Source organism: Leopardus geoffroyi, chromosome C3 (assembly GCF_018350155.1).
Source record: "Leopardus geoffroyi isolate Oge1 chromosome C3, O.geoffroyi_Oge1_pat1.0, whole genome shotgun sequence".
NCBI classification, from domain to species: Eukaryota; Metazoa; Chordata; class Mammalia; order Carnivora; family Felidae; genus Leopardus; species Leopardus geoffroyi.
In genome coordinates, this window is record NC_059338.1 from 47,255,862 (window position 1) to 47,279,812 (window position 23,951).

Genomic DNA, 23,951 nt, shown 5'->3' on the forward strand with positions numbered 1-23,951 from the left:
CATTAATGGATATGTTTAAAGTTATTATTGGTCACAATTGTGTGTGTGTGTGTGTGTGTGTGTGGGTGTGTGTGTGGGTGTGTGTTTTGCTTTGTCAGTTTTCCAACTTTAGAATAGAACCTGGACTTCAGAGCAAGTGTTATGAGAGCGGATTTTTTAATCATTTTAAGAATGTCATTTGCATCATTGTAAGATTTGTCCAAAGAAGAAAAGTGGTAGAATAGATAACTCTAAAATGCAATAATCAGAAAGCAATCTATATTTGTTTCAAGAATAGGTGTCTGTGTGTATATGTATGTCTAATATTCTTGGTATTCCCAGAATTTTGAACAACTAACAAGGGAACTGACTTGGTCTGACTTGAAACTAACAAGGTCTGACTTGAAAAAGTTACAAAGCTTCTAGCTCCTTTACCCCTCTTGACCTCAGTAAAGCTAAGCAGAGAATTTGGTTCAGTTCCAGCCAACAGGATCTTTTATACATCCACTCTGTAATGATTAGTGAGTTTAAGGAGCAGAAAGTATCTTTAGCCAGCTTCAGCCCCAGAGGGGGAGTCTGCCATAAAGATACAAACAAGGAAGCATGTGGGAGTCAGGAACAAGGAATGACCAAGACTAGAAAGCTATCAGAGCTCTCTCATTTGCACCTCCTGCTTCATAAGGATTTTTTCTGCTTCTTTAGCCCATGGACAGAAGTTTACATATTACAGGCCTACATGGACAGACTTGTCATCTCCGAATTACAGTTCCAAATTTCCAGGATAGGAAACCATATTGGCCCAATTTATTTCAGGTTTCTTCCCCTCATCCTACCAGCTATAGTTGCTGTGGCAAGATCACATGTGTGAAAGTGGCTAAAAGGGAAATATCCCTACAGATGGAGAGGTAATTCCCAGAGGAAGGAGATTACTTAGAGGTGAACTGATAGTCTCTAAATTATCTTTTTATATTATGTATTTAGCCCAGAATAAGCATTGTGGGAACCAAAGGGATGCTTATCTTATAACCCCTGTCTTAATAAAGGTCACAATCTCATAAACCCACCTCTACAAATGAAGGAGTAAATGTTAGTGCTATGATTAAGTACTGAGTGATGGCGTTGATCCAAAGGGGCTGATTACAGTAGAAGCAAGAGGGAATTTAAATGAAGAGACACGGGTTCAGATCTTGGCTCTGGCTTCTATTCCTTATGTATCCTCCATGGGTCACAGATTTTTCTTTGTGGTCTTCATTTTATTCGTAAAATGTGGAGGATTATATTTAACTCAAAGGCATCTTGTGATGCTTCAATGCAGTCCCCAGCTAGTTTACATGTATCTAGCACACAGCAGAATACAACAGTTTGGTTCCATGAGCTCGTGTTAAACACACAACCTCAGTGAAGCCCTGGACTACATGTTGGCAACAGAGGTAAGGCACGGGCGTTGGTTGTCCTTCGGGAAACCGCAGTCTGTGGGAGTGAGATTGTAGGGGGTGGGGTGGTTGGGAAGGAGACAAATGAACAGATTATTGCAGTGAAAGGTAGTACATTTGTTGACTATGATTCTTGATGTGGTTGGGGTTAATCTGGGCCAGTTTCAGGGAGGTACGAAGACACAAGCTCAGCCTTATGTAGCTAGATAGGATTTTAACAGGAACATTTCATATCAAACTGAGGTAAGACCTTGAGTGGAGCTGACTTAGCTCTACAAGATGATAGTTCACATTTTCTGTGGTAAGGAATCTAAATTAATAATTTAAAAGACCTTTTCCCAAATGCTGCTGTGCTTAAATAAAGGGGCAAAGGGAGATAGCTATGGTGTTTTTTGTTTTGTTTTGTTTGTTTTTAATATAATTTATTGTCAAGTTAGCTAACATACAGTGTATATAGTGTGCTCTTGGTTTGGGGGGTAGATTCCCGTGATTCATCGCTTACATTCCACACCCAGTGCTCATCCCAACAAATGCCCTCCTCGATGCCCATCACCCATTTTCCCCTATCCCCCCCAACCCCACCCACCAACCCTCAGTTTGTTCTCTGTATTTAAGAGTCTGTTATGCTACAGTTTTGAAGAAGGTTTTTACATGGTAAGGGAAGCTAGAAAATCCACGCTTGCAGACCATCCACCTTGAGGCAATTAAGAGCCTATTTTCTGTGCTCGGTGAAAATGAAAACACTCAAGAAAGGAAATGTACATTTGATTTAATAGCATAAGTTATGAAAAGTTGGACCACAATCTAACAGTAGATAAATTTCAAAATCACTCTTTGCTGGACTTAACTGGGATGGGGGGGGAGGGGAAAGAAGAAGTGATACCCACACTTGACTATTTTGAAGCTGCTGCTTTGATACACTAGTCAGAAGTTGCCAGAGCTATTTACCATCTCAGAACAATTTGTTCACTTCACTCAGAAATTAGAAGTGTGTTCTGGCCAATAATCCTAAATTTATTTTGTAGTAGTCATTTTTTTAATGGAAGTGTTTTCCAGATGTTGCCTAAGTCTAGTTGTCTGGGCCCTCTTCCAACAAATGAGGAAAGTTTGATTTCATAGCGTTGTCACTGTTGATTCTGTCTAACCTTTGGACTAATTGGTTCATCCCAATATATTTGCACTGATATATAAGACTTCCAGAACATTGGAAAAACTCACTATTGCTTTTACGGGTAAGTGTCAAAGTTAACTCGCTTGATAGAATTAAATGTGTTTTCAATTCAATAGGGCTATGCTTTATTAAAGAAGTTTGAGAACAGTTTTTAAGGACAGGAGTAGGAAAGTTTTGAAAAGGATCACAGCTACACAATACACCTGTTGGAAGCTTACAAATTTATATGGAGAGTTAAGGGAAAGTTGGAATGATCACTCCTGTGTTTGTTAAATTAAATTTTACTGAAACTGGTTATTTTTTCCCTGTAAGCTGGGATTTCAACCTTGCACTGTAAGTATATACTATAATTTAAATGGAGTTTGAGATAGGGCTGTTTTTCATTTGGGAGAATTCTAAAGTATTAACATGGACCATAACATGATTGAGATGGTGACTCATGATTTCTTCTGCATAAGATGGTGAAATATTTACAGTAGAATTAAAGCTCGTTATCGTTAAAAGTCTTGTTTCAAGAGTGGGATGGTTTTATCATTAAACCGCATTTTAAAAGTTACCGAAACACCGTAAGTCACATGGGCATAAATTAGTGGTGAGATTAAAGAGCAGTTTTCTGATGCTTTTCTTTTCTTTTCAGTGAGGTCTCGGTACCTGGAAACAGACATGGAGTGGAAAACACTTCCCATGTACTTGCTGCTGCTTTCTGTTTTCTTGATTCAGCAAGTTTCTTCTCAAGGTAGCTTAACCACCAAAAAGACTTATTTAACAACTGTTGCTAATCATTCTGTTTTGACTATTATGACAACAAAAGAAACAGATTTCTGAAAACGTACATTTGTTTGAATTTAATGTATAGTATAGTTTTAAAATTATGTAAAAGCGTATGCAACATTTCTAAGCATTTTGGAATTCTTACTTTTTCTCATGTCTTATGAAACCTTTCAAGTTTGGAGCTTTTCTATAGACTAATTTTTGTACTCATTTTTGTGGTGACTCCAAAAGCTAAAAAAGAAACCACGGACACATGATAAAACTGTGCTATTGTGATACAGTATCATCAGATGAACTGAAAAGAATGACGTTTAAATGGCATGTAATTTTTGCTCACATGTTTCCAGTAAATTTAATGAGTATTTTACATCAAATAAATTATTGCTAGCTTCTTTCAGGATCTGTAGAACTAGGCACCATGGTACAGTGAGCATTGACAATGTTTCAAATGGCCTTGGATTAATCTTGAAAGTGCTCTGTTTCTTACAAGAACTATTCATCCAGGAATGGACTCTACTTGTGTGAATGTCATCTTATATTATAATATTGAACTATTCACAGTACTCTAAAAACTGTCCTGGATGAACAGTTCTTGTCATTGACATTTAGAGAATGTTAAGATATATCCAGTGCAATCACCTTAGCAAATGTCTCTAGCATGCGATCAAAGTTGATTAATGGCAATAATACTGAACACCGGATTTTCATATCCTTGTTTTTCTTTGATAAGCAAAACCTGAGAGAAGAAAAATCAAGGTGCATGCTTGTTATGGTGAATTTGCATGTATAAAATAGGCATTTCCAGGAAAATAGTTAAAATTCCCATAAACCTAAGCATGAGAGATAATCTCCTGACATGGACATAGTTTCCTAATCACTAAGATAAGATGGAAAAACACATGGAAGCACATGTGAACGTTTAATAAGGAATCATGGCCTCTACACTATCTTTAGACTCCTCTGCTGTCTTACGATAGCATTACAAGGCTCACAACACTGAGAGCATTTCCTAATCTACCTTTCCTCTGGAATAAGATCAATTGTGCTCCAAAATGGTTTTACTCTCCTTTAAATGAACGAATGTAAAATTATCTTTAAAATTAACAGTGGTAAAAGTAGGACAATCACTTAGTCTATGAAAATAAACTTTTCCTATAAAGATAATTGATTTCCTCATTCAGAAATCTGCTAATTAGGAAAGAATAGACTTTAATGTTGTGTTGTCTGCTTTTCTCGCCTTCTCAATTTCTCATTCTCTTTTTCCTTTATATATAATATATGTATTTATATACATACACTATATATGCGTTTTTGTATGTATTGTGCACATATGTACGCAAAAGGTTGTGGAAGTTGTCCTAATATCTACTATTTTCTTTGCATGTGAAGACTTTCAGTTTCCCAGACTCATTATTTTGAGATTTTTTCAGTGTGTTTCAACGTCCCTCTATGGATTTAGGACATTGCACCTGCCAATTTCTATTCCAGAGACGGATTTGATTGTTACATTTCTGTGGTTTTATCTCTCAGGAAGGTGTTTTCCAAATGACTTTCAGAAATATACTTGAGGATAGCTATGCTTTTGTTCATATTGTTGTTTTTTTTTTTCACCCAGAATAACTCTGACCTTTATATTCATGCCTAGATGCTATTTGAACAGTTATTTATTTTGTCTTCTCTGTATCTGTGGTTGTAAACATCTCACTTCCTCAACATTTAAAGAACCGGTTATCCTCACCAGTAAAAGGAGGAGGAAGCCTAGGGAAGTTTTTGCTGGCCTAATCAGCTTGTTTTAAACTCAACATGAGGGATGAGAGGCAATGTGATTGGGTGGGAATAGTGTTGGCTTTAGAATCAGATATATCAGAGTTCAAGTTCTAGGTGACCATGTAACTTATTATCCAAATCAGGACACTTCGGAGAGTGAAAGAGGTCAGTATGAATAATTTATAGGTAACACATATTTATTATAGGTATTATAGGTAACACAATTTATCTGTAATACATATATCCTGGAACCATTAACTAACCAGGTATTCTTGAGCTAGTTATTAAAATCTCTGTGTTTCAGCTGCCTTATCTCTCAAAAGGGGCTACTAATACCCTCCTGGTAACATTTTCATAAACATTAGAGATAACATATGACTGAGTGTCCAGCACAGAGATACAGAGATGCTCAATAAATGTCAACTAGCCACCATTTTAGCTGCAGCCTCAGTTGAGCTGTGGCCGCTCTCCGTACCACAACTCCCCAACCCCACTACTGCCCGAATATCACCCTCTTTATGCAAAGCCATTACCTTTGCCTCATTTTCAAAAGTGTATTTATCTTCTCAGTCTGGTGAAGAATGAAGTGGCATGATCAAGGTCACATCAGAGATCAGGCAAAGATCACCTGGACCCATTGCTAACCATCATCCCCAACCTTTTCCAATTGATAAAATTCTCCCTGACCAAATGGCTTTGTCCTCCTCATTAGACCCCTTCCTTTCTGTAAAGTGGTTTGGCCATGTTTACCCTAGTATTGTATAATTTTAGATTTACCAAGCTGTGCAGGGAGATGTGGGGAAGGGTATTCTAGAGATGCCACCTGCAACTGTGATTATAACTGTCAACACTACATGGAGTGCTGCCCTGATTTCAAGAAAGTCTGCACTGTGGGTAAGTCCTGACAGCTAGTGTCTCCCCTGCCAAGCAGCACTGTTCTGTGAGTCCCCTTGCAGCCCCTTCCGGTGCTGTTTCCACACTACTGCGCTTCTTTTTGCTTAAATGCCTTTCCCTTCCTTGCATAAATGTTGCAGCGTGCTGTACCTAAGGATGGTGTCAAAGCTCGTGACTCTTGGGGGAGGGAAGAGGAGGGGAGCCTGGAACTCTGACAGGTGCACAAGGTTATTGACTAGTCCAAGTAAAATATCTTGTTTTAAATAGAGAATGCTGTGACTCAGGAGTCATCAAGTAAATAGTAATGAGTACTATTCACTTACCAATCAGAGATATAACTGCTTAGTGATGGGGTTCTTCCATAGCTTCATCAAAAGAATCCATGGATATAAAAGAATCTTATCTACTGTTTGACTGTTTGATATAAACATGTTTCTAAATTGTCTGAAAAAAGTCACTTTAAGTACGAAGCATTAGTGTCTTATGAGGAATTTCAGTTAAAACCCAAAGGGTCGGAATTTTAAATGATGGGTGGTATTTCACCTGAACGCATTTTTAGATCATTTTGTTAACACGGGCATTTCATATCCAATTTATGAAAATTATCATTAAAAGTGGTTCAAAGTTATGTTTACTTTAGAATTTGTATGTGAAGTTGATAAATATACTGCTGTACAATTATGTGTTGTTGAAGGTGATAATTTCAAACAGGCTTTGGTAAAGTTATTGTGTCTCTAACCAAGGCTTATTTTAAAATGAGCAAGTGTAATCCATGCCACGGGATTAGGCTGAAATCTTTCAACGCCACATGTTGCCCAGTTCATCATAATAAAAGTCTCTGCGTTATAAATGATTTCTGAGCCTAAACAGTGACCCATCTATATTATGCCAGCTCTTTGGAATATTGTAGGATCTGAACATTTACTTAATAAGCATCTATTACAAAGCAGTGGTGTGACATGGAGAGGATGGGGGGATTTCATATGAAGGGTTCCCACTTTTCCATTGTCCGTATGTGAAATGACTCAGCACTGGGGTGTCTCTTAGAGTCTTGAAAGGCAAGAGAAGCTTCCCTGAGGCACCATATTTCCTTCCTGACTTCTCCACTTAGAAAACCGTGTCTTTTCCAAATTTCAAATAAAAGACTCAGAAATGCACTTTTGGAACTCTAGGCAGCTATAAGGTGGGAAATGGCTATCAGTACATGGGTGTGGCTGCATAATCAGTAATCTATGTTTTGTTTTGCTCTGGATAGAGCTTTCCTGTAAAGGCCGCTGCTTCGAGTCCTTTGCAAGAGGGAGGGAGTGCGACTGCGACTCGGAATGTAAGAAGTATGGCAAGTGCTGTTCCGATTATGAGAATTTTTGTGGAAAAGGTAAGCATCGTGGTATCAGTCAGCGCCTCTCAGTACAGCCCGATCTATGCACCTACCTTAGCTTTGCTGATAATGTACAATATGCACTCCACCCAAGGACTTGATTTTACTAGCACAAGCCATTTCATATTAATTTTGCTTCACCAAGATGAATTGATGAAGGAAAGCCTCTTCCAACAGCACTGCCTGGTTCTGCCAGTCTCCAGAAGCTCCAGAGATCGCTGGTTGAGGAATAGAGAGGATAGGGGCTGAGTGCACATACTTTTTCCTCAGGTGTGGTTCAATTTCAGGTGCAATTAGCAGTAACCAGCTCATTCCAGGATTTCTTGTTTCACCCTAACAGTGCTGACCCCACAAAGTCAGCAGTCCTTTGAGTTATCTGTGCTTTTGGCTTCAGAGTTTTTGAGTGTATATTGAAGGACAGAACGACACAGCTTCTCTAAACTAGTAAATTTAGGAGTTTGATTAAAGACACTAAAGTTATAGGCAAACCTACCGAGAAGTTGTCAACCGTCTGTTGTATGTCCCTCCTCATCTCTGGAGCCCATGGTCATCTCTATCTAAATCCCTGTGTGTGACAGAGTCAATAAAAAGGGATATTGCTCCATTTTAAAATCCTCCTCTCTGGTTATAGGTCCTGGAGAACTAATCTGAGAGTATAATAAAACTTCAGATTTTCCAAAACAGTTTAAAAAGACTTAAATAATGAATTCCTTTCTTTACCAAATGTTTATTCTTAAATTATACTTTGTTGAAACAATGATATTTGTGAAGGTAAAAGTAAAAATAAGCATTGCTTGCATAATCTTATTCTATTTAAATAAGACTGTACGTCCTGCTTCTTTTGAACAGTGGAAATAGGGTAAAAAACTGTTTATCAGCATAGTTGAGGGATATTTCTTAACTGTTCAATGTTTTCATTGGAAAGCAGTCCAAAAATGATGGAGACAACACCCTCATAATCAAAAACTGAGTGTGGAGTTCCTGCAGCTTTCAGAAGGACCCATGATAAAGGATACATATTTATTCATTGCCCTGATAATGGTTTTGGCTGTGAAACAAAAAAGAATTTATTTTGGATGGAAGATGAGTGGGAAGGAAGGTTGGGTAGAGAGTGATGAAGCATTGAAAGAACGTGCTAAAGACCATACTACCGGGTGCTGGGTCAGATTACTTGAGGTTTAAGTAGGACTCAACAACAACAAATTTGATGAAGGTCATGCTTCATTTACAGAATTCACAAAGATAGTCAGGGTCTCAAGTGAAAATAATGGAACCACCCAGAGCTTCAATACTTCATTTTTTACAAATAACAACTGAACCATCTTATGACACACCTCTTAGTTGTTTTGGGATTGCTATAGACATGGCTGGTAGGCATCTATACATTTCAAAATCATAGCATTTCAAGCGCTGAAAAAATGTGGGTGAGAAAACAGTCCAAGAGGTTGTTTGGCTCAAGATTATGAGCTAGTACATGGCAGAACTGAGCTGTTTGGGGGAAGACAGAGGAAGGTGTGGGGTGGTCAGCTCACGGAGACTGCACGGGCAGGAGTTTCTGGGATGTTTAGTCAGAGCAGCAGGATTTATCACAACTCCCTCTACCCAGAGCATCTCATTGTCCTCCGCTTTCTTATCCTCTAGAAGTCCCTTTCCTTTTCTTCTGGTTCCTAATGATCAAAACACGTCCCTTGTCTTCTCTTCCAAACACAGAAAGGGTAGGAGGACGGGTGAGAAAAGGTTTCAAAGATACACACCAAACCATTAACAGTTGTTTAACTTGGGGAAGGGCAACACATTTTGAGAAAAGCATAATGTGAAGGTGTGAATTGTTTACAAGACTAAATATTCATGTACAGCTTTTGTAATTAGAAAGAAGAAAGGTGGATTGGCATCATTTTATTTGAATGAATATGAAAACAGGACAAATGTACTTATTATATTTCTCTTTGTGAGAGCACAAATACCTGTCATTCACATGCAGTAATTATTTTTACCATCATAGAAGATTGGCATAAGGTATGGAGTTGAGTTTAGGGTTTTTTTTGTTGTTGTTGTTTTGTTTTAGTTTTAGGAGAGAGCAAGAAAGATTGGGAGAATCTTAAGCAGGCTCTATGCTTAGTGTGGAGCCTGATGCAGGGCTCGATCCTATGACCCTGGGATCATGCCCTGAGCTGAAGTCAAGAGTCGGACGCTCAACTGACTGAGTCACCCAGGTGCCCCTAGAGTCAGGTATTTTTTAGGCAGAGAAACACCTTCAGAAATCATCTAGAATAAATATCTCAATATGCAGATCTGAAAACAAAATTCAAGAAGGGTTAGTTCATTTGCCCAAGGTCACAAGGGCAGAGACTTGCAGGGCTAGGGCTGGAATTCAGGTTTATATTTTATAGCAATGCTCCTCAGAATTAATCACTTTGCGGTAATTAGTGTTAGGCTAAGGGCCTGTCTACACTGGTTTTCACCAGCCTCTATTCTTGAAGCCAGATGCGTCCATGCCTTTCACAGTTAAGAGTTGCTGATGAATGTCAACAAGATGTTAACTGACTTGTCTCGCTTGGCCTCAGTGCATAATCCCCCATCACCATCTTCAAAGACTGTACCTCCAGCTCCAGGAGCATCTCAAACCATCAAATCAACAACCAAACGTTCACCCAAATCACCAAACAAGAAGAAGACTAAGAAAGTTATAGAATCAGAGGAAATAACAGAAGGTAGGAAGATGACAGATGTAATAAAAGGTTTTGAGATGGACTAAGCTGTAGGTGAACTACTTTTAAAAGACTCTTCATAGAAAAAGGGAATCATATGACTCATGAAAGGCTTATTACACTTTTTAAAGAAGTGTGTTTTAAGTCAAAGTTTAAGCCAAATTATAAGCCCTCAGATATTTATTTTTCTTACAACTGAACCCAGCATGGGTGTAGGTTACAGTAATCAGAAGACAAATCTCATTGGGAAAAAAAAGCCCGGATCTTCTGCAGAATAATTAGATTCTGTGAGACATGGGGAATTTGAGAGAAAGTAATATATACTGCTGGTATCTGTGATAAGCTTAGCTACCTGGCTTTTAACTGACAAATTAAAATTTTTTGTTTTCAACGTTTATTTATTTTTGGGACAGAGAGAGACAGAGCATGAACGGGGGAGGGGCAGAGAGAGAGGGAGACACAGAATCGGAAACAGGCTCCAGGCTCTGAGCCATCAGCCCAGAGCCCGACGCGGGGCTTGAACTCACGGACTGCGAGATCGTGACCTGGCTGAAGTCGGACGCTTAACCGACTGCGCCACCCAGGCGCCCCTTAACTGACAAATTTAAAGAGCAGTTGATCATATTACTGATAAATTAAAAAAGCAGAACACGGACATTTGCAGAGCAGTCAACAACATTTCTCATTGTATTTGGACTGGCGTTTTTTGCTTTCAATTGCAGTTGGTGTGATCAACCTTTTTATTTGATTTATAGAACATTCTGTTTCTGAAAATCAAGAGTCTTCTTCCTCCTCTTCCTCTTCCTCTTCAACTATTCGGAAAGTCAAGTCTTCCAAAAATTCAGCTGCTAATAAAGAATTAAAGAAGAAACCCAAAGGTTTGAGCATTGATAAAGATCAAAGACTATATCAATGCCATATTAAAAATAATTCTCTAAAAGCAATGCGTGTTGGTAGAATGGTTTGAGGACATTTCAATACTTGGGGCATGTATAGATTTGTAAAAATAATTTGTAAAAATTATTTTAGAAGATACTAATGAGAACTTCCTATAGGAAACTAGTGCAGAGCAGCTAAGAAAGCACTCTTAAAACCAAGGATAAGAAGATGCTATAGCAGCAGCTCTGGAAACACAGGATGGCACCGGAGATGATTATTTATGGTTTTTGATTTTCATTCCTGTCTACCTGATATCATTTTTCTTTCTTCTCCTTCTTCCTCTGTATTCCTCGTGGTTTTTGCTTTCCCTTTTATTTTTCCTTATTTTATTTTGCACACATTTATATGCTGCTTTAAGTGTTTTAAAACGTTAATCCATTAAAGTCTCGTACACATCTCTGGGAAAGGCAATATTATTATCCACGTTTTACAGATCCTTTTTATTATTTTTCTAATAAATTATGTCATATCTGGCTGATTTTTTTTTTTTTTTTTGTAGTAGAGACTGTCCCACAGAGTAGGCTATTACCTCCTAAAAAAAGATTCCTTTTGTTCTATTTTTTTTTTTCTTAATTTCCTGAAATTCTAAAATACATTCTCTTTCTTCAGGAAATACTGAATTTTGGATACTGGAGTTTCAAAGAACTCTATTTCCTGGGTGGTTGTTATTTCCCCTGAAGCCTTTACTCTGGCAGAATAGCCAAATAGTCTTTGAATCATCCAGAGTCTTGCATACAATGCAAGTGCAATACATGTTTGTTAAATGGAACTCCTCTCAGGGATGAGCTCTTGATGTGCTCTTTGGGTAGCTGCTAGGAGAAATCCTGTTCAACAAGGTCTTTGACTGCCATGGCATCCTAATCCCCTCTCTGTATCCCCTGGGCTGCTGAGTTTAGGTGGGCAGAGGAAAGGGAAGAGCTAACAGCTGTGTGTATGGAAACAGATTAGTAGGGACCGCTGGAGTGACTGGAACAGATTCCTGGGGTGTAGTTGTAGAGGCTTCCGAGGCCAATTGGTACAGTTAATCTTGAAGATGTTGGAACTAGGTTTCCAGAAGGAAGAGTGCAGCACTCAACAGTGTGAAGTAAAAGGAGTGGAGGAAGTGAGAGGCAAAGAACATTAATATAAAGAGATGAATTCGTGTAGTTGATCATGTTGGTAATTTCAAAGTTGCCACTTGTTTCTATACATTAATAGTATAGACTTTTACTTGTGCTTTTTCATCCCTTCTCATCAATTCCCTAAAATAGCCCATTCAGATAAGTTAATCATTTCCCATTTTACAACAAATTAATGAATTACAGGTTAGCAATTTGCCTACAGATAAAGCAGTTTGATCAGCTATCGACACAGCTAGCTGGTAAGGACGAGCTCTTTAGGTCACTATGGAAAACTATTCAAAAGTAAAAAATGTGCATATTTTTTTTCTAGTAAAAGAAAACAAGAAGGAAAAAACTCCTAAAAAGAAACCTAACCCTGAACCACCAGTTGTAGATGAAGATGGAAGTGGACTGGACAATGGTGACGTCAAGCTCACCCCGACTCCTGACATTCCTACCACCCAACGCAATAAAGTTACCACATCTCCCAAGATTACAACAGTCAAACCGACAAATCCAAAACCCAGTCTTCCACCTAATTCTGATACACCCAAAGAGACATCTTCAACAACGAGTGAGGAGACAGCAGTTGAAACTAAAGACACTCCTATAACGAATAAACAGACTTCAAATAGAGAAAAAGAGAAGACTACTTCACCTAAAGAGAAACAAAGTGCAGAGAAAACACCTGCTAAAGATTTTATACCCACATCCAAAGCTCCTAGTACATCTACACCAAAAGCTGAAACTACAACCAAATCTCCTGCTCCCACCACCACCAAGAAACCTGTTCCCACTACCCCCAAGAAGCCTGCACCCACGACCAAAGAGCCTGCACCCACCACCCCCAAGAAGCCTGCACCCACGACCAAAGAGCCTGCACCCACCACCCCCAAGAAGCCTGCACCCACGACCAAAGAGCCTGCACCCACCACCCCCAAGAAGCCTGCACCCACGACCAAAGAGCCTGCACCCACCACCCCCAAGAAGCCTGCACCCACGACCAAAGAGCCTGCACCCACCACCCCCAAGAAGCCTGCACCCACGACCAAAGAGCCTGCACCCACCACCCCCAAGAAGTCTGCACCCACTACCCCCAAGAAGCCTGCACCCACGACCAAAGAGCCTGCACCCACCACCCCCAAGAAGTCTGCACCCACGACCAAAGAGCCTGCACCCACTACCCTCAAGAAGCCTGCACCTACCACCAAAGAGCCTACACCTACCAAGGAGTCTGCACCAATGGCCCCCACGGAGCCTGCACCCACCACCCCCAAGAAGTCTGCTCCCACCACTCCTAAGGAGCCTGCATCCACTACCACCAAAGAACCTCCACCCACAGCCCCCACGGAGCCTGCACTCACCACTCCAAAGGAGCCTACACCCACAGCCCCCAAGGAGGCTGCACCCACCACCCCCAACAAGCCTGCTCCTACTACCACCAAGGAACCTGCACCCACGGCCCCCAAGGAGCCTGCACCTACCACCCCCAAGGAACCTGCACCCATGGCCCCCACGGAGCCTGCACCCACCATTCCCAAGGAGCCTGCACCCACAGCCCCCAAGGAACCTGCTCCCAGCATTCCCAAGGAGCTTGCACCCATGGCCCCCACGGAGCCTGCACCCACCACTCCCAAGGAGCCTGCATCCACAGCCCCCAAGGAACCTGCTCCCAGCATTCCCAAGGAGCTTGCACCCATGGCCCCCACGGAGCCTGCACCCACCACTCCCAAGGAGCCTGCACCCACAGCCCCCAAGGAACCTGCTCCCAGCATTCCCAAAGAACCTGCACCCACAGCCCCCAAGGAACCTGCTCTGAGCATTCCCAAGGAGCCTGCACCCATGGCCCCCAACAAGCCTGCTCCTATTACTACCAAGGAACCTGCACCCATGGCCCCCACAGAGCCTACACCTACCACCCCCAAGGAGCCTGCACCCACCGCCCCCAAGACGCCTGCACCCACCACTCCCAAGGAGCCTGAACCCACAGCCCCCAAGGAGACTGCACCCACTGCTCCCAAGGAGCCTGCACCCACAGCCCCCAAAGAACCTGCTCCCAGCATTCCCAAGGAGCCTGCACCCACCGCCCCCAAGGAGACTGCACCCACTGCTCCCAAGGAGCCTGCACCCACAGCCCCCAAAGAACCTGCTCCCAGCATTCCCAAGGAGCCTGCACCCACCGCCCCCAAGGAGACTGCACCCACTGCTCCCAAGGAGCCTGCACCCACAGCCCCCAAAGAACCTGCTCCCAGCATTCCCAAGGAGCCTGCACCCACCGCCCCCAAGGAGACTGCACCCACTGCTCCCAAGGAGCCTGCACCCACAGCCCCCAAAGAACCTGCTCCCAGCATTCCCAAGGAGCCTGCACCCATGGTCCCCAAGGAGACTGCTCCCACCACCACCAAGGAGCCCATCCCCAAACTTCTCAGGGAGCCCACTCCAGCTTCTCTTGAGACACCTGCTCCAACCAACTCAGAGGGCTCTACCACAACCACCATGGAGCCTCCCACTACTCCCAAAAACCCTGCTGAATCAACTCCTGAGTTTCCCAAAGAACCCACACCAAAGGCTCTTGAAAACAGTCCCAAAGAACCTGTTATACCTGTAACTAAGGCTCCTGGAGTGACCACACCTGAAATCACTACAACAGCTAAAGACAAAACAACAGAAAAAGACATACACATGACACCTGGAATTATGGCCGCTGTACCTACATCAACTCCGACAGAAGAAAAGACCACTGATTCCAAAACAAGAACAACCACACAAGTAACATCAGCCACATCGTCCAAAAATACTCCTCAAGCCACAACTCTTGCACCCAAAGTAATGACTACAACAAAAAAGGCAACTACATCTGAAGAGACTATGAATAAACCCGAAGAAACCACAGCTGCGCCAAAAGACAGAGCTAATCCTAAAGTGTCAACTCCTAAATCCCAAAAGCCAACCAAAGCACCAAAAAAGCCCACTTCTACCAAAAAGCCAAACACGATACCTAAAGGGAGAAAACCAAAGACTACACCAACTCCCCCAAGGATGACTACATCGACAGTGCCCAAATTACACCCCACCTCTTCCACAAAAGCCATTCTCCAAACTACCACCAGCCCCAACCAAACACCTAACTCAGAAATAGTTGAAGTAAATCCAAATAAGGATGGAGATGCTGCAGGAGAAAAACCTCACGTGATCCCCAGGCTCCCTGTGTTACCTCCTATATTTATCCCAGGCACGGATATCTTAGTGAGAGGATCCAATCAAGACATTGCCATCAACTCCATGCTTTCAGGTAACAAGCATCAGTTACTTTGTTTTAAAATTGGTAATGTTAACTTAAATTTATTTGGACCAGAATGCCAAGTTAGTATCACTCTATTGAAGTACATTATCTAGAATCCTGAACTTGTTAACTTGTGGAGTTTTACAGCTTCTCCATAGGTAAGCAGAGAAGTAACTGTAGTAAGGTTATTTGGTCTTTGGAAAATCATGTAATAACCTAGTGTGCTAGGAACTTAGTGCATCTGTGTCTATATGCAGGCACAGTGTATAGAATGTCAAAAATACTTAAGTGGAAGTCTATCCTTAAAAGAGTGTAACGCAAAGCAAAAACCTGCAATATTATTCTTAACCAAACCAAGTCTCAAAGGCAATCCAAACTTTGTGTTGGGATCAAACATCCTATAATTATCTAATACATGTAGATAATGGGTAACCTGGCCTATTCCAATTCGTAACTTATTTTTATATATTACTTTTTGAATAATGATCACTTTTAAGTAAAACAATTATGAAATCTCTCTTCTTTTTCATTTTTGAAATACACACACCTCCCACTAGTCCCTTCAAAGGCTGAGGAAAAGGTGAACAGAGGAAAACAACACTGTGGGAGGATTTGAAAAGAATGTGAACACTTTTCGCATTTTCTTTTATCTTGGCTTAATTTTTTGTTTTAGATGAGACTAATTTATGCAACGGTAAGCCAGTAGATGGGCTGACTGCTTTGCGCAATGGAACATTAGTTGCATTTCGAGGTGAGCTATGCACGTATTTCTTTTTCTGCTCTTCATTTTGTTCTTGGCATTTGGGAGAACCAAAGAAAAGTGGAAGTTTGGGTTAAGCTTTCTGGAGGGAAACTGATTGATGAACATACCTCACACAGTATTACGAGAACCTGAGAGTAATAACCAAAATATAAGATTAACAAAATTGGACATATTGGGAGAGACAAAACAAAGAACTTGAAGAGATACTACTAAGATTTTTCGTTCCATTAGAATGAAAAGGTAGTTCATAGTTTGATTTCGTATCAAATGAAATGACATCAGGATTTGTATTACCTGCTGTATTTTACTTGAAAATAACATCTTGATTGCGATGTTTTCTACAGTGCTACATTGTGTGTGAGTGTAACAGACCAGCAGTTACTTCCTGTTAATTCTCTGCTGTGCCTTCTGCTGGTCCAGTCCTCTTATATTTTGATTAAATCTGACCGGAAACAAATCATAGAATAGCACAATAGAGGCTAAAGAGATTTTGTCAGTCATTGAATTATAACTCCTTGGTTCTAAAAGGTAAAAAATGGAGAGAGAAGTGACTTTCTGTTAAGTCACAAAGCCAGAAGTTTCTAGGGAAACTGGAAAATTAAAATATTTCAAAGGCTTGAACTTCAGACTTGAGAAATCTCTACTCTCAGAAATGTTCAAATACTAACTATACTAGTCCTCATGGTATTGTTCAAATACTAACTATACAAGTCCTCAAACTTGTCATGTAATGCTTATTTATTCAATCTGTTCTTACGATAAACTAAATTTTTTTCATTTTGGTTTCTTTATTGGGATTCATTCAGCTTGTAGGCTGATAGATCACTTTCAATTTTAGGTCATTATTTCTGGATGCTAAGTCCATTCAGTCCACCATCTCCAGCTCGTAAAATTACTGAAGTTTGGGGTATTCCCTCCCCCATTGATACTGTTTTTACTAGGTGCAACTGTGAAGGAAAAACTTTCTTCTTTAAGGTAAGAAAAATATCTTTTTTCAGAGAAATCAGCAACAAGCTATTCTTTATTGTAACAGCATAAATCAGCTTAACCTCTACTTCAGAAGAGTCTCCATATTTTATTAAGCTATTCTATCATCAAAATTTAATCTGAAAAGTTAACAACTTGGTAACTTTACAGGCTAATTTATTCACTTAATGAAGTTAAAACTTTCTCCCTATATTTAAGTCTAAGAATGAATCCCTAACCTTTTTATTCCGAAGCTGTTAACATCATTTCCTCTGTTGAATTATCAGGATTCTCAGTACTGGCGTTTCACCAATGACATAAAAGATGCAGGGTATCCCAAACAAATTGTAAAAGGATTTGGAGGACTAAATGGAAAAATAGTGGCAGCTCTCTCCATAGCTAAGTACAAGGAAAGACCTGAATCTGTGTATTTTTTCAAGAGAGGTATGTGTTACATAATTGACAAGATTACAAAACTTTTAAGAGTTGATTTGTCTGGGAAATTTTATTCAATATTTTCATTTATTACTGGGTTTACTGTCAAAAGATCTTTAATGGCTGGAATCAGGTATTTTCAATGAAAAAACTGAGGACAGGAAAGAGTATTTAGAGCTCTCAGCATACAAATTACAATTTCATTTGAATGTTCAGGTCCTTAATGTAAGTGTCATCATTTACTTTCAAACAAAGTTAAATATACAAATATACAATTTGTTGGTTTTGTTCATTCAGGAAGGATTTCAGGACTCAGTAATTATTTTATAATACCCTTGGACTAATGGTCATTAATGTCTGGACATACTTTATGAAAGACCTTGATCATTTCCTCTATCTTGTAAAAGCTCTTTTCCACCTTTTTGGAGCATTAAGCTTAATTTTCATTATTATATGTGATTTTCTAATACATAATAGGTGGCGGCATTCAGCAGTATATTTATAAACAGGAACCTGTCAGAAAGTGCACTGGTAGAAGGCCTGCTATCAATTATTCAGTGTATGGAGAAACAACACAGGTTAGGAGACGTCGCTTTGAACGCGCCATAGGACCTTCTCAAACACACACCATCAGAATTCGCTATTCACCCATCAGAGTCTCTTATCAAGACAAAGGTAATGTTTCTCACTGTTAAAAGTTCTTGCACGTGAAATAGATGTAATACAGTTTCTTACAGAATGAAGCTTATTGAATGCAGTGACTAAATAGCTCTAATAATTTAAAGCGTATTGATGTAAAACATCAATCTGACTCAGTGGAGGACCAGATCAATACTTTGTGTGTGTGAGTAAAGAAATGTTTATTCAGGTTTGTTCATTGTAATTAATACCACTTATCAGGTACCTCTTACCAAGAACATTACATACAAATCTGTAAACCTCAGAAGAGTCCTGTAAGGTAGGTATTTATACCATGTCAGAGAGAGCAAAAACTAAGGCACTTAAGTTAAATAACTCGCCCAGAGTAGTGCTACTAAGTCACCAAACTGCGATTCAAACCCAGGTCTGCCTAATGGCTGCTCTTTCCTAAAGTACATTGCTTTTCAGTCTGATATCTTTAAATCTACAGGTTTCCTCCATAATGAAGTTAAAATGAGTTTATACTGGAGAGGATTTCCAAATGTGGTTACTTCAGCTATAGCACTGCCCAACACCAGAAAACCTGATGGCTATGATTATTATGCCTTTTCTAAAGGTAAGCTATTAAGTAAAATCTTCATAGGTTCTTACAGATGTGCTCTAATCTCTGAAATAATATAATTAAAGCAAAACCACGAGTGTTCAATGGTGACTAAAGATGAAAAGTTAAACTATACTTATTCTAATTGCTCTGAAAAAGAGGAAGTTTAGATTTTCACTTTATTTTCAATTGAACTGAATGTGCTACAATTCAATTCTGTACTATCCTTCATGAGATTAAAGCCTAGTATAATAAAACATATTACTTGAGTAAAACTGCTACTAAAAACAGTATTTTACTTCTACTGCCTGTGGCATTTATAGGAGGTCTTGTGCCACAAAATATTACTGATTTGCATCACTACACAGTCATGAAGATCACAAAGAAGTTGAGAAACTAACTTTATTAATTCAATTATATTACCTGGGGCACTTTTCTTAGAAAAATTCAGAAATATAAGTTATTCTACCTATATAAATGTCAAAAATATTTTTAAAGGATAAAACAAGTGAGTAATTTTTTAGACTTAGTTTTTCTCAAATTCTTACCGTGAAAAAGGAGAGATGAACCTAATTTTATGGAAAGATGGTGAAAGGTCAGTATGGGAAAGCAATTTTCTTTTTGTAAACTCAAATTAATTAATCTAAACATTTCTGATATTAAATTGACAAACACTGTCTTTGAGTGTAATAATAAAAAAAACCCCTATTTTCAGTTCAGGTGTTTTGTTTTCTTTTTAATTAAAAAAGGATTTCTCTTTTATTTAGATCAATACTATAACATCGATGAACCAAGTAGAACAGCAAGAGTCATTACTACTCGTTCTGGGCGGACCTTGTCCAATGTCTGGTACAACTGTCCTTAGACCCACGGGCAAAGGAAGAATCAACTAATTAAAATGAAGAAAAAAATGAAAAATTTTGACACTGAAACACATTTTATTAATAAAGAATGTTGAGAGAAGCATACCGATTTAAATACAAAAAGGTTTTTAATCTTGACAACCATTACACTAAAACAGGCTTGGACAATCTTATTCACAATTATTACAGTTTACAGGATATTTAATTAATATTTCCTCTATTTATTCCTCCTCTCCCTCCCATTGCATGGCTCACACCTATAAGAGAAAAAAATAACCAAACTGAATGCATCTTTTAAGAAGTTAGCTCAAAACTGGAGTATTCACTTACCCTAGGTCATTACAAAAATTGTTTTCAATATCAAATATCTAGGTATATAAATATAAAACTGTGTTAGACATTTGACATCTTCAGTGAAAATTAGTACAATTAGATTATTATTTTCATGACATGAATACAATCTTTAATGTTTACCTTAGAAGACATATTAAAAATTTTAATTTTTTTAACTAAACAAAGTCACAAAGCTTTATTCTGTAGTGTAAGAAGTATAACAATAGGCAGAGATGTAACAAATGACTATCTAGTACTATAACACTTCAGCTTCTCAAAATCTTTACTTTTAATTCAAGGAAGAAATGAATAAATATGAATTCTAAGTACATATTCATTATATACCTATAGGTTACAAATCTTTCTGCAAGAAGCTTACAGGTTAGTAAACATCACATGCTCAATGTGTAATAATTTAATCAATCCTTGAACATTAAAAAAACCTAGATACAGTTGAAGTTTAAGGATTAGAAAACTTGTTCCGTGTATTACTATCATACACCCTATCATGTAATCAATATGTCAGAAATTTACCTCTCTGTCTGTTAAACTGACGACCACGGACACCTTGTCTCAATGTTGTCTGAAGTCTTACTCGTCTGAAAGGCTTTGGTTGACTACTGCTAGTATCTAAGGAAAAAAAAAACACATTAAAATATAAGAAAGCAGGTTAAAAAATAAGAAAAGCATTTACAATGACAAAATCTAGTTACTAAATGCATGGATAAATGTAGAGGTGTCCATTTGTTTCAGTATTTAAAAGTTGTTTCATTTTTAACAAGGGACATTTAACAAAAGAGTAAAAAGTAAAAAAAAATTTCCTTATTAAAAAGAGTGCTTAAGGTTTTTCATTCATTCACTCCACTCATTTGATAAATATTCACTTGGTGCCTATCCAGGTATCACTGTGCTAGAAGGTGAGGACTACAATAAAATACCACATATCACCTCCCTCAGGAAATAACAGTCCCCTACACTATAATGTGATCATTATCTGAATCCTCTCGTTTCCAGACACCCCAAATTCAATCATTAGCAAATCTTGCCAGCTCAAATTTATCCCCAAATCTGACCTCTTCTCACAAATTAAACTCTACCAGCCTGTCTAAACATCACTGTCTTAACCCTGAATCAGTACAATATCCTCCAAACTTTCTCCTTCTTTCTGCCCATTACGCATTTTCAAATCTCTTATTTACACAGCAGCGAAACTGATACTGTTAAGCCCTTATTACTACTCTGTTTGAAGCCCTCTAAAAAAGCTTCCTAAATCCAGGGCACCCAGGTGGCTCAGACAGGTTAAGCATCTGACTCTTGATCTCACCTCAGGTCATCTCATGATTCGTGAGACTGAGCCCCATGTTGGGATGCACACTGACAGCACAGAGCCTGCTTGGGATTCTCCCTCTCCCTCTCTCTTTGCCCCTCCCCCACTTATGTGCGTACACACACACACACACACACACTCTCTCTCTCTCTCTCTCTCTCTCAAAATAAATAAATGAACTTAAAAAAAATAAAAGCTTCCTAAATCCATGAAAGCCAAGGCAATTATGATGATCTACTGGGCCTCTCCCCCGGTGCCTCTCTGGTCTTCCTGTGCTCTAACCACATTGGCCTCCTGGCTGACCTTGAATATACCACACTGCTGTCTTAGGGACTCTGCATCTGCTAGATCTCTCACCTGGAACACTCTTTTTCCTCAAAACTGCACAGCTTTGCTACCTTACCCTTTCCAGGTCTTTACTGAAATGTCATTTTCCTAGTAATGCTTTCTTTTGCCTGGCACATGGTGGGCACTGAAATATTTACTGACCAAATGAACAATTGCTCAGATGAGGCGGCTTAGTGTTTTATATTACCAAATGTAGATATCCTAATTTCATAGTATACTATATAAGGGAACAAAAACCCTATCTTCTTATGTAAGCCCTGGTAAGATATAACTAGTGCCCATTCTACAGTTGAAAAGAATTCTCATGGGACATTAGAATATAACTGGAGAAAGAGCACTTCAGTAATTCTATTATTAATAATTCTGATAATTATGATACTTGAGCCCTGTTGACTGTAATGCATTGAGTTATATAGTTTATATACGTTTCTAATTTGACTACAAGATTAATTATGACCATCCATACTTCGTAATAAAATAAATGTGCAGGCATTTAAAGTTACTAGCTGTTAAAAGGGATCTGAGCCTTGGGATGTTGGCTCATCGGTTGATGTGTCAGAGAAAAGCAGCTGATAGGCAGAAAAGATCTTGAGATAGTCAAGTCCCATGACTGAAAAAAGTAATAACTGAGCAGATCTTCCACAGAACATGAAGGTTCCATGGCAGAATTTGAGAATTACTGCTATAAACAATTCAAAATAAAAATAATCAGAGTGGATGATGGGTACTATATTTCTTCAATAATAAAAGTAATTCTGTACCTAAAAACTGTAAGACAGATAAGTTAGTACAGTGTATTATTTTAAAAGTGGAGTCCCTGAAGCCAAACTTCTTGAGTTTGCATCCTGGCTTGCCCATTATTTATTAGCTATGTACTATGGCAAAGTTATTCAACATTTCTGTGCCTCAGTTTCCGTATGAGTGATTACCATGTTGGTTTCATGTGATAATTAAATAAATATATGTAAAGGGCTTAAACATGGTCTGATACACAGTAAGTGCTCAATAAATGTTAATTACTTTTTTAAGAATACCAGATAAATAGTTTTTATTGTAGGAAAGATACATAAAATAGCCTTTTTCAAAGTTAATGTCATGTACTTGAAAAGAAAGCCAAACTTTGAGATTATTTACATCAGTAAATTTCAAATATTTTTGAGCAACAGACCTCCTACCCTCAACTCTTCAAATCCAATCTCATGTCAGAACCCCCAAATGTAGAACAAATAACATGAAGCTGCTTTGTTTTCAAGAGGCAGGAGATGTGAAATATTGCTCCCTAGCTCCCTTCCCAGTAACCAATCCCTCACAGCCCTGCTGCACCTCCAGGACAACCACGTCTTTAATATACCTGATGTCTCCTTTAATGAAATACAATTCCTGTTTTAAATAAGGCATTTGAAACTCAGGGAAAAAAGAGAATTATCAATTTGTTACCGATAAAATTGTTTTTGCAAACAAGTTTGATGTATCGAAGTTGTGCCATATTCAAGAGCAGGAACTTACCTACAGAAGAACTGGAAGGAGGATCCTGACTGGTAGAAGGAAGATCTGACTCATCAGATGCCTGAACAGGTTCTTCTTCCTGCTGGCTATCAATTTCTAGGCCTGCTTCTGAACTAATACTAAGAAAGGAAAATAAAAATTGATTGGTAGAAAACACAAGTTGATCTTTGAGGTATCCAAAATTGTTCCCAACCTCTTTTTGATATAGTTTATCACTTAAATAACCCCAAGTTCCTCCTAACTCAAGATTGTAGACTCTGACATTGATAATGGTTTATTTTTTTTTTTTAAGGGGGCAGGGGAAAAGAGAGCTCAAGCTGCTTTTTCCTTATTCCTCTCTCACCAGGACATGTTCCAATTTTAGTTTCTGCTTCCTTTCTTTGTCGTTTTTTTCTTTGACAAAGGATGTGCACATTCTTGACATTCATAAGAGATATTACCGAGATCTTGAAATCTCAAAACAACTTTCTAGGAAAGCAGAGCACTAAAATAATTTACAAGTCACAACTATAAACAACTAATTCACCAGGGGCTCTAGCCCAGATGAGACATGCTGTGGGTATGTGATTTCCTGGCTCAATGGCTATAACTTCACCACTCTCTCTCCCACTCAAAAAAGCACATCAAAACGCAAGGAAGGGAGGTAACAATCCAAAAGCACTTTGAATCTGCTCCAGTATTATTATCTGCAAATTTTAGTACAGTCATTAGTAATAATGTATCTGAAAGATGTCTTTCATAACTATG

General features: G+C 39.0%; 2 protein-coding genes across 9 annotated transcripts in view; one reads left to right on the top strand and one right to left on the bottom strand.

Moving 5' to 3' along the window:
• Positions 1–1,868: 1,868 nt before the first annotated feature.
• On the top strand, positions 1,869–19,795 carry PRG4 (proteoglycan 4). 6 transcript variants are annotated; one of them, XM_045452703.1, is made up of 14 exons: positions 2,534–2,644; positions 3,221–3,319; positions 5,893–6,015; positions 7,271–7,390; positions 9,958–10,104; positions 10,857–10,979; positions 12,472–13,627; positions 13,988–15,432; positions 16,097–16,174; positions 17,025–17,161; positions 17,440–17,596; positions 18,065–18,262; positions 18,717–18,842; positions 19,595–19,795. In XM_045452703.1, exons 2-14 carry the CDS (start codon positions 3,247–3,249, stop codon positions 19,690–19,692), a joined length of 3,981 nt encoding a protein of 1,326 aa, XP_045308659.1. In that variant the 5' UTR covers positions 2,534–2,644; positions 3,221–3,246; the 3' UTR covers positions 19,693–19,795. The 6 variants fall into 6 exon arrangements, with proteins under 6 accessions (XP_045308661.1, XP_045308655.1, XP_045308656.1 ...); XM_045452699.1 differs by having other exon boundaries at positions 2,531–2,644; positions 12,472–15,432; XM_045452700.1 differs by lacking the exon at positions 5,893–6,015 and having other exon boundaries at positions 2,531–2,644; positions 12,472–15,432.
• Positions 19,796–19,799: 4 nt separating this feature from the next.
• TPR (translocated promoter region, nuclear basket protein) overlaps positions 19,800–23,951 on the bottom strand; it is a 65,456-nt gene continuing 61,304 nt past the window's right edge. For all 3 annotated transcript variants that reach the window (XM_045452698.1, XM_045452696.1, XM_045452697.1), the window contains 3 exons: positions 23,205–23,323; positions 20,558–20,653; positions 19,800–19,947 (listed from right to left, as the gene is read on the bottom strand). In XM_045452698.1, coding sequence (XP_045308654.1) covers positions 19,892–19,947; positions 20,558–20,653; positions 23,205–23,323 — 271 coding nt within the window. In that variant the 3' untranslated portion in view covers positions 19,800–19,891. The remainder of the gene's footprint in view (positions 19,948–20,557; positions 20,654–23,204; positions 23,324–23,951) is intronic.